Consider the following 15498-nt stretch of genomic DNA (forward strand, 5'->3'; position numbering starts at 1 on the left):
TTGAGATAAATTTTTCATAATTTATTGAATACTTTATAAAAATTAATTTTTTATATATTATTTTTTATGAAATAAATATTTTTTATTTGTTAAGTAAGAAGTTGAATTAATAAGATGTTTCCCAAAAATTTATTAATGTATACTATTTTTTAGAATATTAATTTACACTCTTAAAACACACATTATGAATTAAAAATAATACTTACCATGTTTAATAATTTTTTTACAAGTATCACGTTAAATGAAAAAAAAAATGTTTAAATGTAATTTTATTTCTTTTATTTTTTTAAAATCTGTAATTTGGATGCCTATTTCAAAATAAAAATATTTAGTTTTCTTTTGAAATATATCATTTTAGTTTTTTTTTTATTTTAAAATAAAGACATTTAATCTCACATGTAAAATTGGTGAATTTGATCTTTATGTGAAACTGAAAGGGTAACATTTAAGATATTAATATTAACTATGATGTAGATTAAATAAATAATATAATTTTGAATCACTTGAAGTTAATTTCTTATTAATCAACTTTTTTTAAATTTGATAAAAGGGTTAGAATTGTGAATTTTACAAAGCTAAACGATTAAATGTTTCTATTTTAAAATAAAAAAATAAAGTTAAATGTTTTTAAAAATATAAAGATTAAATGTCTTTATTTTAAAATTGATTGCTACAACTCTCAATTTAGATAAAGCTTGAGAAACTTGAGTGTCTTTTCATATTGGATGTCATGCAACTAATTTAAAAAATAACATTTTACATTAATTATATTGACAATCAATGCAAAAAATATTAATTTTTATTAAATAATTAATAAATGTAATGAAAATTGTATTATTATTTCATTTTAAATAGTTTATGAACTAAGTTAAATTTTTTAATAATTAAGGGATAAAATTAAACCTTAAAATATAATTAAGGAATGAATCGTATAATTAAATTTTTTTCATCCTAATTTTTTTTTATCTTTCCAAATGTTTTCTTTGTTCCCACGTTCTGGGAATCGTAGTGTTGGTGTTGTGCTGTCCTGGCAAGGCGAGAGGGACAACGTTGACAAATCCACGAACTGAGTCGAAAGAACAAAGATAGAGACTGTGATGTTGTGGGTCGCGATGCGACACGTGGCACAGTTAGGATCATGTGTTACACGTTTGATTCCTCTAAAATAATAAAGAATTTACACACAAAAAATTAAAGTATAAAAAATATAGTTTTGATTGAAAAACTAATAATTAAAATTAAAATAGTTACATAATTTGTTACGTAAAATATAATTGAAAAAATAAAATATACATTAACCACAACGATATAAAGTATTTTTGTGCTGTCATTTCATTATAAATTATTAGAATGTTTTTTATATTCTGCTTTAATTTAATTTTTTATTTTTATCTTTTAAATTAACATACCATTGATGTATGATAAATTTACTAATTTTAGTAATAACTTAAAAATCATATTTAACATGATTTTTTAATTAACTGGGTAAAAATTATATTAAGAAGGCATTCTATTAAACTAAAAATAATTATATACTTATTAATTATAATAATATTTTTAAGAGAAAAAAGTTATATATTAATAATGTAAAAACTCATTCAATTAAAAATAAAAAATATCATATGACAGTATTTTAAAAATCTTATTAATAATGATTTTTGATTGGTTGAAAGTTTAAACTCATATCTTAAAATTGTTTTACACTTTCACTATAAAACTTATTTTCTAATTAGTAATTATTTTTTCCTTAAAATAAACATGTTACTTTAAAGTTATAATAATAAAAGTACGAAAAAGTAATAATAAGGATTAATTGTATTTTTTATTACACTTAATTTTTTAATTTTTAGTGAATTTATCCTTAATAAATTAATATAAAGTATTTTATCTTTAACTTTTAAAAAATATGAATTTTACCTCTCATAATTTTATTTCTACTATAATTTTCCTTTTTACTCTAATTTTCTTTTAATTTTTTTTAGTAAAATGAATTTTTTTAAATTTTTTGATAAATTTTACGATAAATTTTTATGTTTATTAACCGTTAAATAATCAGAGGTAAAATTCGGAAGTTTCTTAAAAAATAAAAATAAAATACGCCAAAAGATAAAGTTAAAAAAAAAAAAAACTTTTTGATAGGAAACCGGTGATAAAAAATGCTATTAAATCCGATAATAATAATACATAAACTTAATGGGCGGTGGGTGAGTGGAGAAACAGAACGGTTCAACCATGGCCACGTTACAGTGCAACTGCAATTCTCTTGCACTCAACAAACCCAGTTATTCCAGAAGAAGAAGAAGACAATTTCTTCAACCCCTTTTCTCATCCACTCGTTTTGTTTCAAGCAATTCAATCTGCACAAGTTCCAGTGCCACAACTTCAAGGTCAGTAGTTTCTTCGTGATCAGTGTCCATTTTGAATTTGTAGTTATTAAGGTTTAAGATTGGAGGAGGAGTATTCAATCAATGATGAAGTTCATTTGCAGGTGGGGTTGTGCTGTTTCTGCTGTTGTCTCAGAAGAGAACGCTGTTGGTTCCTCTTTCTCTGCAGCTGATGTCTTCAAACTCACGTATTTAGAGGTGACTTTTACATGTGTTTGCAACAGTGAAAAGAAAATGAGTTTGAGGGAAAAGTTTTGAATTTAAATTGAAAAGAAAACGAAAATTTTTAACTTGTTTTTTTTCCTCAATTATCTTCCTTATGCAAATATACTGATGTGGAAACCGGAGATATAAGGTTGATTGGGTGATTAAGATAAAAGGGAAGGAGGAAAAGATTGTGAGTTCCATCCCTCCCGACAAAAAACTAACAATTAACATTTGCTGATAAAAAAAATTGATGTGGAAACCAGAGGGGTTGGCATTAGCAGAAGGGGCTAATCCCAATAACCTGGCGAACCTAGATTCGAATTTTTTCCAGGACAAGTGTTCATATTTAGTGACCGATAGTACCTCGAACAAAGGATTGCCTCCAAAGTAGGATTCCTCTGGGGAACCAAAAATAATACTGATATGGTTCTTAGGCTTGTTTTTATAAATAATTATAAAATTAGCATATTACTTTTACTTTTTTTTTTGCAAATTAGTGAAAACTACATTTTATTTTTTGTATTTTCTAGTATAAAACTTTGAAAAGAAGAAAAATAAAACTGAAAACAATGTAATATTTTTGTAATTATTTATGAAAGTGGGAGGTGGAAATAGAAACTGTTTTCTCAAGTTGAGCAAAATCTTGGTTTGTTTTAAGTTTTGTTGCTTTCCACTTTCCTTTGATGGGTGAAGTGTTGAATTTAGGGAAACAGTTGGATCTGGAATGTGGGTGGGATAAACATATTGGTTGATCCTATTTTGGTGGGCAACTTGGATTTTGGAATTCCTTGGCTATATGATGCTGCTAAGAAAGTGTTGCAGAAGTTCCAGGTATCTTTTGATGGATGCTAGTTATTTGTTGATTTTGATTACCTCTTTATTATGCTTGTGCTGTCATGTTCTTTAACTTCAACTTGAGGAAATTCATGATCTTGCTATAACCTGTGTGCTTCTTCTATAGTGCAGCTCAGTGATCTTCCGGAAATCAATTGCTTACTCATTACTCAAAGCCTTGATGATCACTGCCATTTGAAGACCTTAAAGCCTTTCTCTCAGAAATTCCCAGATATTAGAGTTATAGCAACCCCTAATGCCAAGGGCTTGTTGGATCCTCTTTTCAGAAATGTAAGTATATTTTTTTCTTCTTTTCCCCTACTTTTCTTTTCTTTGGCCGGTGACAACTCTAGTATATATATTTGAATTTAAACCTTGGCTTAATGACTTCATCTTGATATATCTAATGTATATAGTTTGATTGCACATAGATGTTGGTTAGAGGATTTGAATGATACAATGATTTGATGTTCTTATGTAGATTATTATATCATTGTGAAGTGGTTTAAATTGTTCCAAATGAGAGCCTCCACTGCTATGTCAAACATTTATTGCACTTAGGAGGACCTGATATGAGAACGGTTAATACTAAAGCTCTTGCTTAGTGTTCAATGTTTAATATCAAGACAAAGTACTGGAACCTAAACCTTGGGCATTTGAATGAAAATCCTACTGTTTCTGATCCTTAATTAGTTCATGACAAAGCATGCATTCTTTGTTTGAATATTTAACAAATTTGGAAGGAAATTAGGCTTTTTTTGCACTCTCTGTCTCGTTTTATCTGATCTAATTCTTTTGATGGACTTACCAAACTGATTTTGGACAAGACAGAAAAAACACAAAAATTTGATAAACCTCAGATTTACTTTTCATAAGGTATGCCCATGTTACTTGGGTACAATCGTCAATAAAGGTAACAAACCATTTTGCGCCAGATATAAATTCCACAACTGGTCCTCACACATCAGAATGTATTAAATCAAAAGGAGAGGAACTTATATTATTACTAACAGGAAAAGATGCACGATGGTGCTTTGGCAACTGACAAATATCACAATTAAATGACTCAATAGACTCTTTTGTAAACAAGTAAGGAAATAAGGACTTAAGAAGACTAAACTGAGGATTCCCAAGTGGTTTGTGGTGAAGCCATATTTGAGAGGTAGCCCAAGTGTCTGACTTTGCTTGTTGGCTTTATGGTAACTTTTGATTCTGGTCGTGGATCTTCTTGTGCTCCAAGAAGAACAACCCTGAATGCACCCTGCTCTTTAGCAATTAAAATTGTCTTCCCTGTGGCAAGGTCCTGCAAGAAACAATGAGAATGGAAAAATGTCACTGAACAATTCAAGTCTCTAGTAAGCTTGTGTATAGAAATAACATGAGGCTATTAGCCAATTTTGGAACATGTAGAACATCATGTAAGAAAAAAGAGGGGGCTCTATTTGAGTGCTTCCTGAGCCAGTTATGGGCACATTATCTCCATTGGCAACTGTAATGAGTTGCCTATCAGACTCTCTTTAATATGAAGCAAAGAGTGCAGGGAAGGGGGTCATGTGATCTGTTGCCCCATAATCAAGAATCCAAATTTCCTGAGAAACAAGGACAAAGGTATTGGATGAACTCTTACCCTTATTGGACAAGGTACAAAATCCAGAAGGCTTACTCATGGACTCAATCAGCATCCTAAGGCGATCAATCTCTTCCATGCAGGCTTTAATATCCTGTTCAGGTTGAGATTGGGTAGCTGGTGGATCTGCTTCCTAAGACTAACAATTTCCTCTATTCCTCTTTTTGCCCTACTCCTATTTTTTTTAATTTCTTCTGCTGTATGCCTTCCAAACCCAAGTCTCATGACTAAGTTGGACTGGGCTAGGTAATTTGTGAAACCTGACATTACCCTCCCCTTCAGCAACAAGCTTGTCCTCAAGGCTTACACCAGGAAACTGATTTTTAATCGTAACTGCATCTTCCCAAGTTGCCTCCTCAACAAGTTTCCCTTGCCACTTGATCAACCAGTAAGGAACAACAATCCCATTTTTCTGCCTTTTCTGTACTACTAAAATCTATTCAGGGAAGATACTGTCAAACACTTCCACTTCCAAACCTGCAGATAAGTTTGTAGTTGTTATGTAGTTTCCAATGCCAACAACCTTTTTGAGTTGAGAAATATGAAAAATAGGGTGATTTTTGGACTGTAGAGGAAGCTTCAACTGATATGCTACTGTCATATCTTCTCATTTTGGTGGGGTCCATAAAACTGAGCAGCCAATTTGGGATTTTTTGTGCCACACTATGTTGTCTATGGGGTCTTATAGCTTAAGAAAGACTCAATCTTCCACCTCAGGATTGAAAACTCCTCTTCCTATCTGCATACTTCTTGCTGTAGATGTTACCTTAAAGGCCTGAGTGCCTCATCCCTGTCAACAAGCTCCTTCACCATAGATTCTAACTTTTGTTTCTCCAATAACATACTGCACCAGTGTAGGAGGTTCTTGCCATACTTTTTGAAAGGATTAACTCCTCTAGTGACATGAAGAGTGGTGTTATACCGCTATTCTGTCCAGTGCAATCAGCTACTCCAAGTCTTAGGTTGTTCAGAACAAAAACACTCAAGTTTCCTAACAATTATTGATAATTTCAGTTTGGCCATCCGTTTCAGGATGGTAACAAGATCATTCTTGGTTTGGTGCCTTGTGATTTGAAAAACTGAGTCCAAAAATGGCTGAGAAAGAGGGGATCTCGATCACTTATTATGGACTTAGGAATACTGTGCAATTCAAGTAAATATTCTTTAATTTAAGAACTTTTTAGAGTGAAAAGAGTAAAATGATAGATTTTCACAAAATCATCCTGGCGTGTATCAATTCTTATAAGCACTATATAACTCTCTTAATTCAAAAATGAAAACTTAACCCTCCCTTTCCTTTTATTCTAAAACCCTCCATCCAAACATTCTCATGTGACAAAGATAATAGTTTTTTGGATAAAATATGTTAGTGATCCCTAATAAATACCCGAATTTTGTGTTTGCTCCCTAATAAGTTTTTCTTCATTTTTGCTCCCTAATAAAATAAAAAAATTTGTCTTTGATTCTTGACACTTAATTTTATTCCCTATAAATTAGCAAATTTTGTATTTACTCCCTGATAAATTTTTTTCATTTGTTATTAGTCCCTTTGAAAAAGACTAAAAACAAATGAATATTTTTTATCAGGGAGTAAATACAAAATTCGCTAATTTATTAGGGACTAAAAAAAGTGCTAAGCACCAAACACAAAATTGTTGTTTTATTAGGAATTCAACGCAAAGAAAAATTTTATCATGGAGTAAACACAAAATTTGGGTATTTATTAGGGATTGAAAATATATTATAGCCTAGTTTTTTTTAGTGACTTTGGTTCTCTGCTTTCTCCCTTGGAATGTAAGTTTCTCTAAGCAAGATGATTTATATGCTTGATTTGTCTTGTGTGTCATTGATTTTATAACTGCACAGCTACAGGTGTTTCTGTGCTTTTTCCCTCCACTGTTTCTATAGTTGTGTCGTCTTTTTCCCAATCCCTCATATGGATGTTGTTTACCTGACATCCCCCACCTTAATTCTGCTCTTCACTATATCCTGTCAACATATAGCATGCACAGATTCAGTCATAATTGAATTGTTTGGTTTGCCACTCAAGTTTTCACTTAGTTTCTGTTATTTTCAGGTTACATATTTAGAACCTGGGGAGAGCTCGGATATTGAAACAAATTATGGTTCTAAGATAAGTGTTAAGGCTACAGCAGGACCAGTTCTTGGACCTCCATGGCAACGTCCAGAGAATGGGTAAGTACTGTCAAAGCTTTTGTGGATATTTTTTTCTTATGTCTTTGTGTTTTAGGTTTTATATCCACCTTATTTATTGATGAATTATCCTTTAATATCATAATTGAAATGCTATTTAACAGAATTTAATGGTTTTGCTGCATGTGTATAGGTATATTGTTACATCCCCACAAGGCCAATTGTCTCTCTACTACGAACCCCACTGTGTATATAATCAAAGTTTCACTGAGAAGGAAAGGGCAGATATTGTGATAACACCAGTCATAAAGCAGCTTTTGCCCAATTTTACCTTGGTTTCGGGACAAGAAGATGCAGTGAAACTTGCAAAGCTGCTTCAAGCCAAGTAAACTTCTTTTTTTACAGGCGGCATCATATAAAAAAAAAAGCTCTTCAATTCAAATGCGTCATTGTAACAGACCCAAAACAATTCATTCATGGAAAAGACTGAAATATGAAAATTGTAACTTCTGATACTAGAACTAAATTGTCTACAGTTACTTAGAAATCACAATATTCAAACAAGGTATTTGCATGAATAGCTTTTGGGGTATGGAAAAAAGGAAATAAATAGGTAAAAAAAACTATTTCCAATTTAGGGACAATGAACCACTCAAGTAATTAATTACATCAATTAGTAGTTACTCCTTTACTCCTCTTTGAATATCGTTAATTAGTTAAATGGCTAACTGTTCCTAAATTGAAAATATTTTCAAGAAGTCCTTTTGGTAATTTTCCCTGTAATTTTGGTTCCTTTGGAAGAATACATTTGAACTTCAGCTCATTTTATTGATTGTGACCTTTTATAATTTTTTCTTAGAAGTGTAGTTGTATTTCATATTCTTCTTAACATAAATGTTCTTTCCTTGTTTGATAGGTTCATTGTGCCAATGAAAAATGGAGACCTAGATAGCAAAGGGCTTCTTGCAAGCTTAATTAGTGGTGAAGGAACAGTGGAATCATTTAAGGTTAGATTCTTTTCTGTTGTCATTGATAAATTTCTATATATATCATTTCTTTTGTGTCCATAAAAAAATTATCATTTTTTCGCACTAACAGTAACCTATTGGAGCCTGGAAAGCAGGCAGGTTGACTGAACATGATAGAGAAATTGGTTGAATAGGATCTGTGTTCTGGCTTTGAGAACAGAATGAACGTGTCACTTTCTCCAATGCTTATAGCGTGAATGTGGGATGGGTACTGCCAGAATTACTTTTGTGGATAACCGTTTGATATGTTTTTTTTGTAAGTTTTGATACCACTGATGGGTTTTTTTAATACTCTGTATGGACATAGTGTGTGAGTGTGTGTGTTTGTCACAAGTTTTTATGAAAAACTAGCAAACCTTTCAGGTGGGGTAATTTTCCTTATGTCATAAACATCTATTTATAGACCTAGCATCTTAATCTTAAAAGAGGAAACAAATCCTAAATATTCTAAACAAATTCATAATATTTTTAAATCTAAATAATATCCTAAAGATTTGAAACAATTTACAAATTCTTAAAAGATAAACTAAACTAAAGATATCACATATTCTCAACGCCATTGGAGGCTGTCTACCTGAGCCAATGGAAGAAAGCCTATGGTGATAAATTTGAGGACACCATCCACATAATTTTCTTGATTTTGTTCAGTCATCAACTAGCTTGATCATCTTTAGCTTCTCCACTCAGCTAGCTCACTTCCCCATGTGGGTGAATTTTTTTGGTTGCTTGGTTCTATATAAGTCCTTTGGAGGAAGCCTTAGGCAATGAATCTTATCATACTTCTGCACGTAGTTTTCTAGCTCTTCTGTTCAATCCTCAACTGGATTTATCAGCTTTAAGTTCTTTACTTCCAGCTTGACCATTTCCCTACGAGTCTACAAGAGTCTTTTGGAATGAAGCACTCTTCCTTGGTTGTCTAGAGAGGGTGAACATGAGAAGGGTTTTCTTACTATTAGGAAAAGTATCTCATTTTTTTAATAGAACAGAATGGACATGTTTATGCTTAGGCTTTTTCTAACTGTTGAGTTGGTTAGGATTCAGTTACAGAGGAGAGAAAAATAGAGAATGAAGATGAAAGAAGAAAAAAAATATTATGATTGATTTGTAAAGTGTGTGTTACAAAGTATTTATATTCTCAGATACAAGCTACTACTAAACAAGACTACAACTAACTAGTTATAATCTCAACACCCTCCCTCAAGCTTATCATGGTAGATGTTGATCATGCTAAGCTTGGAGACAAAATCATGAAATTTGGGTGGTGCCAATGCTTTGGTGAGAAAATCTGCCACTTGATCACTTGTTGAAACTGGTAGTAGCTTTAGAGTGCCCTTCAAAAGCTTCTCTCGCACAAGATGGCAATCAATTTCCAAGTGTTTTGTGCGTTCGTGAAAAACCGGATTTGAGGCAATGTGGACTGCGCTTTGGTTGTCACAGTAAAGAGTTGGAGTTCTGGTAAGCTGAACTCTCAAATCTGCAAAAAGATACAACAGCCATTGCAACTCACAAGCAGCTGAAGACAGAGCCCTGTACTCTGCTTCTGAAGATGATCTGGACACAGTTGCTTGCTTTTTAGCACGCCATGACACTAAAGATTTGCCTATGAAGAAACAATATCCAGATATGGATTTTCTAGAATCCATACAGCCTGCCCAATCAGCATCTGAATAACCTATAAGTTGCATTTCTGAAGTTCTGCTAAAGAAAATACCTTGGCCTGGGTTGTTCTTCAAATACCTCAATACTCTACATGCTGCATTGAAATGAACATTTGTGGGTGCTTGCATGAACTGGCTAAGTTGTTGTGTTGCAAAAGCAATGTCTGGCCTAGTTGTGTTTAAATACAACAACTTCCCAACTATGCGCCTGTAACCTGAAATATCAGCATAAGGAGTGCCTGCAGCACTGTGCAACTTTATGGATGTGTCAAGAGGTGTGCTAGCAGGTTTGCACCCAAGTAATCCTGAATCCTTAAGCAGATCCAGACAATATTTCCTCTGTGAGATGGTAATACCCAGTCTAGAATGAGCAACTTCAAGCCCAAGAAAGTATTTCAACTTACCCAGATTTTTAATTTTGAAAGCTAAATCAAGAACATTCTTGATCCTGTCAAATTCATCAATTGAATCACCTGCAAGAATGATGTCATCTACATATACCAACAGTGCAGTGAAAGTATTTCCTTTGGTGAGAGTAAATAGGGAGTAATCTGAAATTGATTGTATGTAACCTTCTTTGAGAAGCAAATTAGTCAGCTTTTCATACCACTTCCTACTTGCTTGCTTCAACCCATACAAGCTCTTTTGTAGCTTGCAAACAGAATTAGGCTTGGCACAAGTTACCCCATCTGGTATTTTCATGTAAACATCTTCTTGAAGATCTCCATGAAGAAAAGCATTATTGACATCCAGTTGATGAAGGTGCCAATTCTTTATGGCAGCTACTGCCAAAAGAGTCCTAACAGTGGTAATCTTAGCCACAGGGGAGAAGGTCTCAAAATAGTCAATCCCTTCTACTTGATTGTAGCCTTTGGCTACTAATCTGGCTTTGTATCTCTCTATTTGGCCATTTGCTTTGTGTTTGACTTTATAAACCCATTTACATCCTATGGGTTTAGTATGAGGTGGGAGTTCAACAATTTTCCAGGTACAATTTTTAGCCAAAGCATTTAATTCTTCCTTCATGGCTGTTACCCAGTGTTCATGCTTACTAGCTTCCTCATAAGATTGAGGCTCAGTGCAGTGTGTGATTGACATACTAAATGCCTTGTGTGAAGGAGACAAAAGTGTAAGTGAATGAAAAGAAGACAAGGGATATTTAGACTTTGTACCTGAAGTGAGAGATTCGTGTGAAGTTGGAGATGTATTGTGACAAACATAGTCAGACAAATGTAATGGTGCCCTTCTTTGTCTGATGGGTTTGGAATGTAATAGAGGAGAATCATTGTGATCTTTAGGTGGAGGTGTGGAGGTAGAGGTATCAGAAATGACAGTGTCATTTGAAATATTAGGAGATAAAGATGAGTGGGGTGGTGATGGTGACTGCTCAGCATTAATGTCTAAGGAAATGTCACTATCTAAGGTAATGTCACTGTCATTTGGAGTAGGACTGATGGAATGATACTCCCAAGGAGTCTTGGGAGATGAGGACTGATAGGGAAAAATGTGTTCATGGTGAGTCACATCCCTAGACAAGAATATGGAATTATTTAATAGATCAAGGAGTACAACTCCTTTCACACCAGATTTATATCCTAGAAAAACACATTTTCTAGCTCTAAGGTCTAACTTGGTTCTATGTGATTGTAAAGTAGATGCAAAAACTAGAGAACCAAACACTTTGAGAGTATCAAAATCAGGGGCAGTATTATACAATAAAGTATAAGGAGATTTGTTTTGTAAATTTGGTGCAGGGACTCTATTCATGATGTATACAGCATGGGAAACAGCATAACACCAAAAAGACTTGGGGAGATTAGACTGAACAAGAAGAGCTCTACCTATGTTTAGAATTTGCTGATGTTTTCTCTCAACCCTGCCATTTTGCTGGGGAGAGTCAACACAGCTAGTCTGGTGTAATATACCTTTGGAGGCATAGAAATCTGGCATAAGGAACTCAGGACCATTGTCTGTACGAATGGATTTAACAGAATGATTATATTGGGTTTTAATAAAATGAATAAAGTTTTGAACATGAAGTCTAGCTTCAGATTTATTTTTCATTAGGGTTATCCAAGTATATCTAGAATGGTCATCAACAGCAGTAAGAAAATAAGCATGATTATGAACAGATTTAATAGAGATGGGACCCCATATGTCAAAATGAATCAAATCAAAACATTTTATTGCTTTATGATAACTGTGTACAAAAGGTAATTTTCTGTGTTTAGCAAAGTGACAGATGTCACACACAGAACTAGAATCATTTACAATAAAGGGGAATTGAGAGTGTAAAAGAGCAATTCTAGAACTAGACAGGTGACCTAACCTGAAATGCCAAATTGCATTTTCAGGTATATGGACATTATTTGCTGAGGAAAAAATGGAAGAAATGTTGTAGTTGGAAGAAGCACATTCCTTATTTGTCTGAGTCAAGTAGTACAAGCCATCTCTGCTTTCACCCAAACCAATCATCTTCAGTGATTTCTGCTCCTGTATGGAACAAATAGTGTCAGTGAAATTGAGTGTATAAGGTGTATGGTGACATAATTGAGAGACAGAAATCAAATTGACTGTAAAGGTAGGAACATATAGGACATTGGTGATACTAAAAGAAGAGGAAAACACAACTGTGCCTGCATATTTAGTGGTGACATGATTACCATTTGGTAATTTTATAATCATGGGATTGATTTCACTATAAGAGTGAAACCAGTGCAGTGAGGCACATATGTGATGACTAGCACCTGAATCTATGATCCAGGTATCAAGAGCAATATTATTACAAATAGAAGAATAAAAAAAATGAGATATTTTCATACCCTTCGTATCTGCTGATGAAGGACCAGCAGTGTTGAATGAGCAAACCTGTTTAGAAGTAGAAGCATTACAATGGTTAACAGAAGGAGGTTGAATTAACTGCAGAAGCTTATCTAATTGTTCCTGAGTAAGTGAAGGAGTCATGGTGACACTTGTGGTGTTCTGAGATGCAGTTGAAGATTCAACACGTTCTCCCCCATCAACTGCAGAATGATGAGCAGAACCAGAGTGATTTTTCATCATGTGAGGAGGAACACCATGCTTTTGAAAGCAATTCTCAACAAAGTGATTCGTCTTATGACAATAGGTACAGTAGCGCTTGGAACCAGAATTAGATCTTCCATTAGCAGAACCTTGAGACTTACTAGTTGAAGCATTAACAAGAGCCTTTGAATCATCAAGATTAGGAACACAATTTTGACGTTCAAATTGAATCACCATAGAAAAGATCTTGGTGATAGAAGGTAGAGGTTCAATCAGAAGAATCTGAGATTTAACCGCATTGAATTCATCGTTTAAACCAGTCAAGAAACGCATAACATGAAGCGTATGATGATGACGACGAGCAAGACGCATCGCATCACAAGAACAACGATGATGACATGTGCAATTTGGAATCGGCATGTAAATTTCAAGTTCTTCCCAAAGCGCTTTCAGATCAGAATAGAAAGTAGTTACAGATCGAGTACCTTGAGTGAGAGCGTAAATCTCTTGTTGAATTTCTGAAACACGAACCAAATCACCTTGTGAGAAACGCTCTTTCAGATCGAGCCACACATCGGAAGCGTTATCCATGAAAACGATGGATCGGGAAATGGAAGGTTCAACGGAGTTGAGAATCCAGCTATGAATCAACATATTGCAGCGATTCCAAGCTCGGAACGACGGATCGAAGGCATCAACCGGCATCGGAATTGTTCCGTCAAGAAATTCGAACTTGAGTTTGGCTCCGAGAGCGCGTCGCAGAGACCTCGCCCAAGAATGGTAGTTGGAACCATCGAGGAGTGGTGTGACCTTGACGGAGGAGGGACCGTCGCTAGGATGAACAAAGAACGGACTAGTAGGATCAGTAGAGGGATCCGCCGGTGGCGGTGGTGCTATACGCGGTGGCATAGTGGCGGAAGCAAAAGGAATGGATCGTTAGGTCGATGATACCATGTTGAGTTGGTTAGGATTCAGTTACAGAGGAGAGAAAAATAGAGAATGAAGATGAAAGAAGAAAAAAAATATTATGATTGATTTGTAAAGTGTGTGTTACAAAGTATTTATATTCTCAGATACAAGCTACTACTAAACAAGACTACAACTAACTAGTTATAATCTCAACACTAACCTTGTTAATTTTACTTTATTCCTATGGTGTTCATCCATGGCTGTTTCTAATTCCCCTTTTATGTCTGTCATCTAACTCAAGGGCCCTCGCATACAGCAACCACCTAGTTTGTATTCTTTATCATAAATTAACCCGTATAAGGTTTTTCTTTTGACTTTGAATTGCTTGATAAATGATAATCAATCTCTCTTTGACTATTTGCCTTGAATAACTTAAACCAAGTCAGACTTCAATGACATTCTGATTAAAGGTCTTAATTGCATAGGACTAAGTAAAGGCATCTATTGTTGGTAGGTTGTGGTGTACATTTGTCCTTTTTGAGACACTCATGTGCTCCTTTTATTAATGAGTTTCTTGGATTTATTTACCACATTTTCATTTCTACGTATTAATTTAATTGTTTTTTTCCTTCTTTTACACTCTGTGTATTGTGGAATACGTATTAAAATTCCTCTACAGGTTGTACTTTCTTTCGAGTTACATATTTGTTGTATGCTAAATGTTTCTATCTCGGACAACCAATGCAGGAACTTTTATTAAAAGAACTACCAGATGCAAAGGTTGTAGAACCTACCCCAGGAGTACCAGTGGAAATTTCAGCAAATTAAAGCTGAAGTTATTTTTATCCCCTTTGCCCCCCCACTTCTTAATTTTTCTTTGGGGGTCAAATGGCACAACAGTGTTTTCAGGCAAAGTATACACTCTCTATGATGCAAGACAAACACTTTTTCTCACATCATGATTACTTCTTCCCCTATATAATATATGTGTGGTAGTTTATAAGCTATATGTGTGATATATCAAAGTTGTTTGTTAGTATATCTTTGAACTGCACTTCTATTTTATGTATATAAAAAAGAAACACTGAGTAGTAAAAATCTACAAAGTTGGGTATGATATGTCTTCTTCAAAAAACCTTGTTCTGAGAGAACAAATCCACACACAAAAAGATAGGGACAACTTGAATGTTAATCTAATCAAAATTTATTTCTCAACTTAGTTTAAGATTATTTCTATTTAAACCTCCAATCTGGATACTATTCTTTCCTTAATGGGCTTTGTTATTTTCACTGGTTTTTGTTGAGTTTCAAGGACATTTTTTAAAAATTGGGGTGTGAACTTGACAAAAATAGATGTGAGGATAGAATAGTCCTTCCTTAACCCAGATAAGGTTATTCTTTCTGAACCTTCCTGTAGGGCCCCTTCCTCAATCCTAAAACAATGCAGAGTTGTTATTGACCCCAACACCTTTGTTATTGGTCCCTACCAACATTCAAAATATTTAAAAATATCCTTTCTCACAATGTCCAATGAAAGCACACCTTTGGTTGCATTAGTGGAGATGTGAAAAATATTGTGTAACGGAAGTGTGATTTTGTTGTACATTTTTTTTAGCACTCCACTAGTGCAATAGAATCGTAATTTTATTATGTGACTAGGTTTGCGAAATAAA

General features: G+C 33.9%; 1 protein-coding gene across 1 annotated transcript; it reads left to right on the top strand.

Annotated features, from left to right (window-relative positions):
- Positions 1–2184: 2184 nt before the first annotated feature.
- Positions 2185–14942, top strand: LOC114385794. The gene is made up of 8 exons (XM_028345863.1): positions 2185–2387; positions 2489–2582; positions 3297–3422; positions 3558–3716; positions 7130–7248; positions 7400–7591; positions 8123–8213; positions 14573–14942. The coding sequence occupies exons 1-8, from the start codon at positions 2233–2235 to the stop codon at positions 14651–14653; spliced, it is 1017 nt and encodes a 338-aa protein (XP_028201664.1). The 5' UTR covers positions 2185–2232; the 3' UTR covers positions 14654–14942.
- Positions 14943–15498: the final 556 nt, after the last annotated feature.

The sequence above is a fragment of the Glycine soja genome, chromosome 2 (assembly GCF_004193775.1).
Source record: "Glycine soja cultivar W05 chromosome 2, ASM419377v2, whole genome shotgun sequence".
Lineage (NCBI taxonomy): Eukaryota > Viridiplantae > Streptophyta > Magnoliopsida > Fabales > Fabaceae > Glycine > Glycine soja.

Excerpts from the sequence above, each read along its gene's own strand:
- LOC114385794 (XM_028345863.1), top strand. The coding sequence starts at position 2,233 with ATGGCCACGTTACAGTGCAACTGCAATTCTCTTGCACTCAACAAACCC. Across the intron at positions 2,388-2,488 it reads TCCAGTGCCACAACTTCAAG|GTGGGGTTGTGCTGTTTCTG; the intron begins GTCAGTAGTTTC and ends GTTCATTTGCAG. Across the intron at positions 3,423-3,557 it reads AAGTGTTGCAGAAGTTCCAG|CTCAGTGATCTTCCGGAAAT; the intron begins GTATCTTTTGAT and ends TCTATAGTGCAG.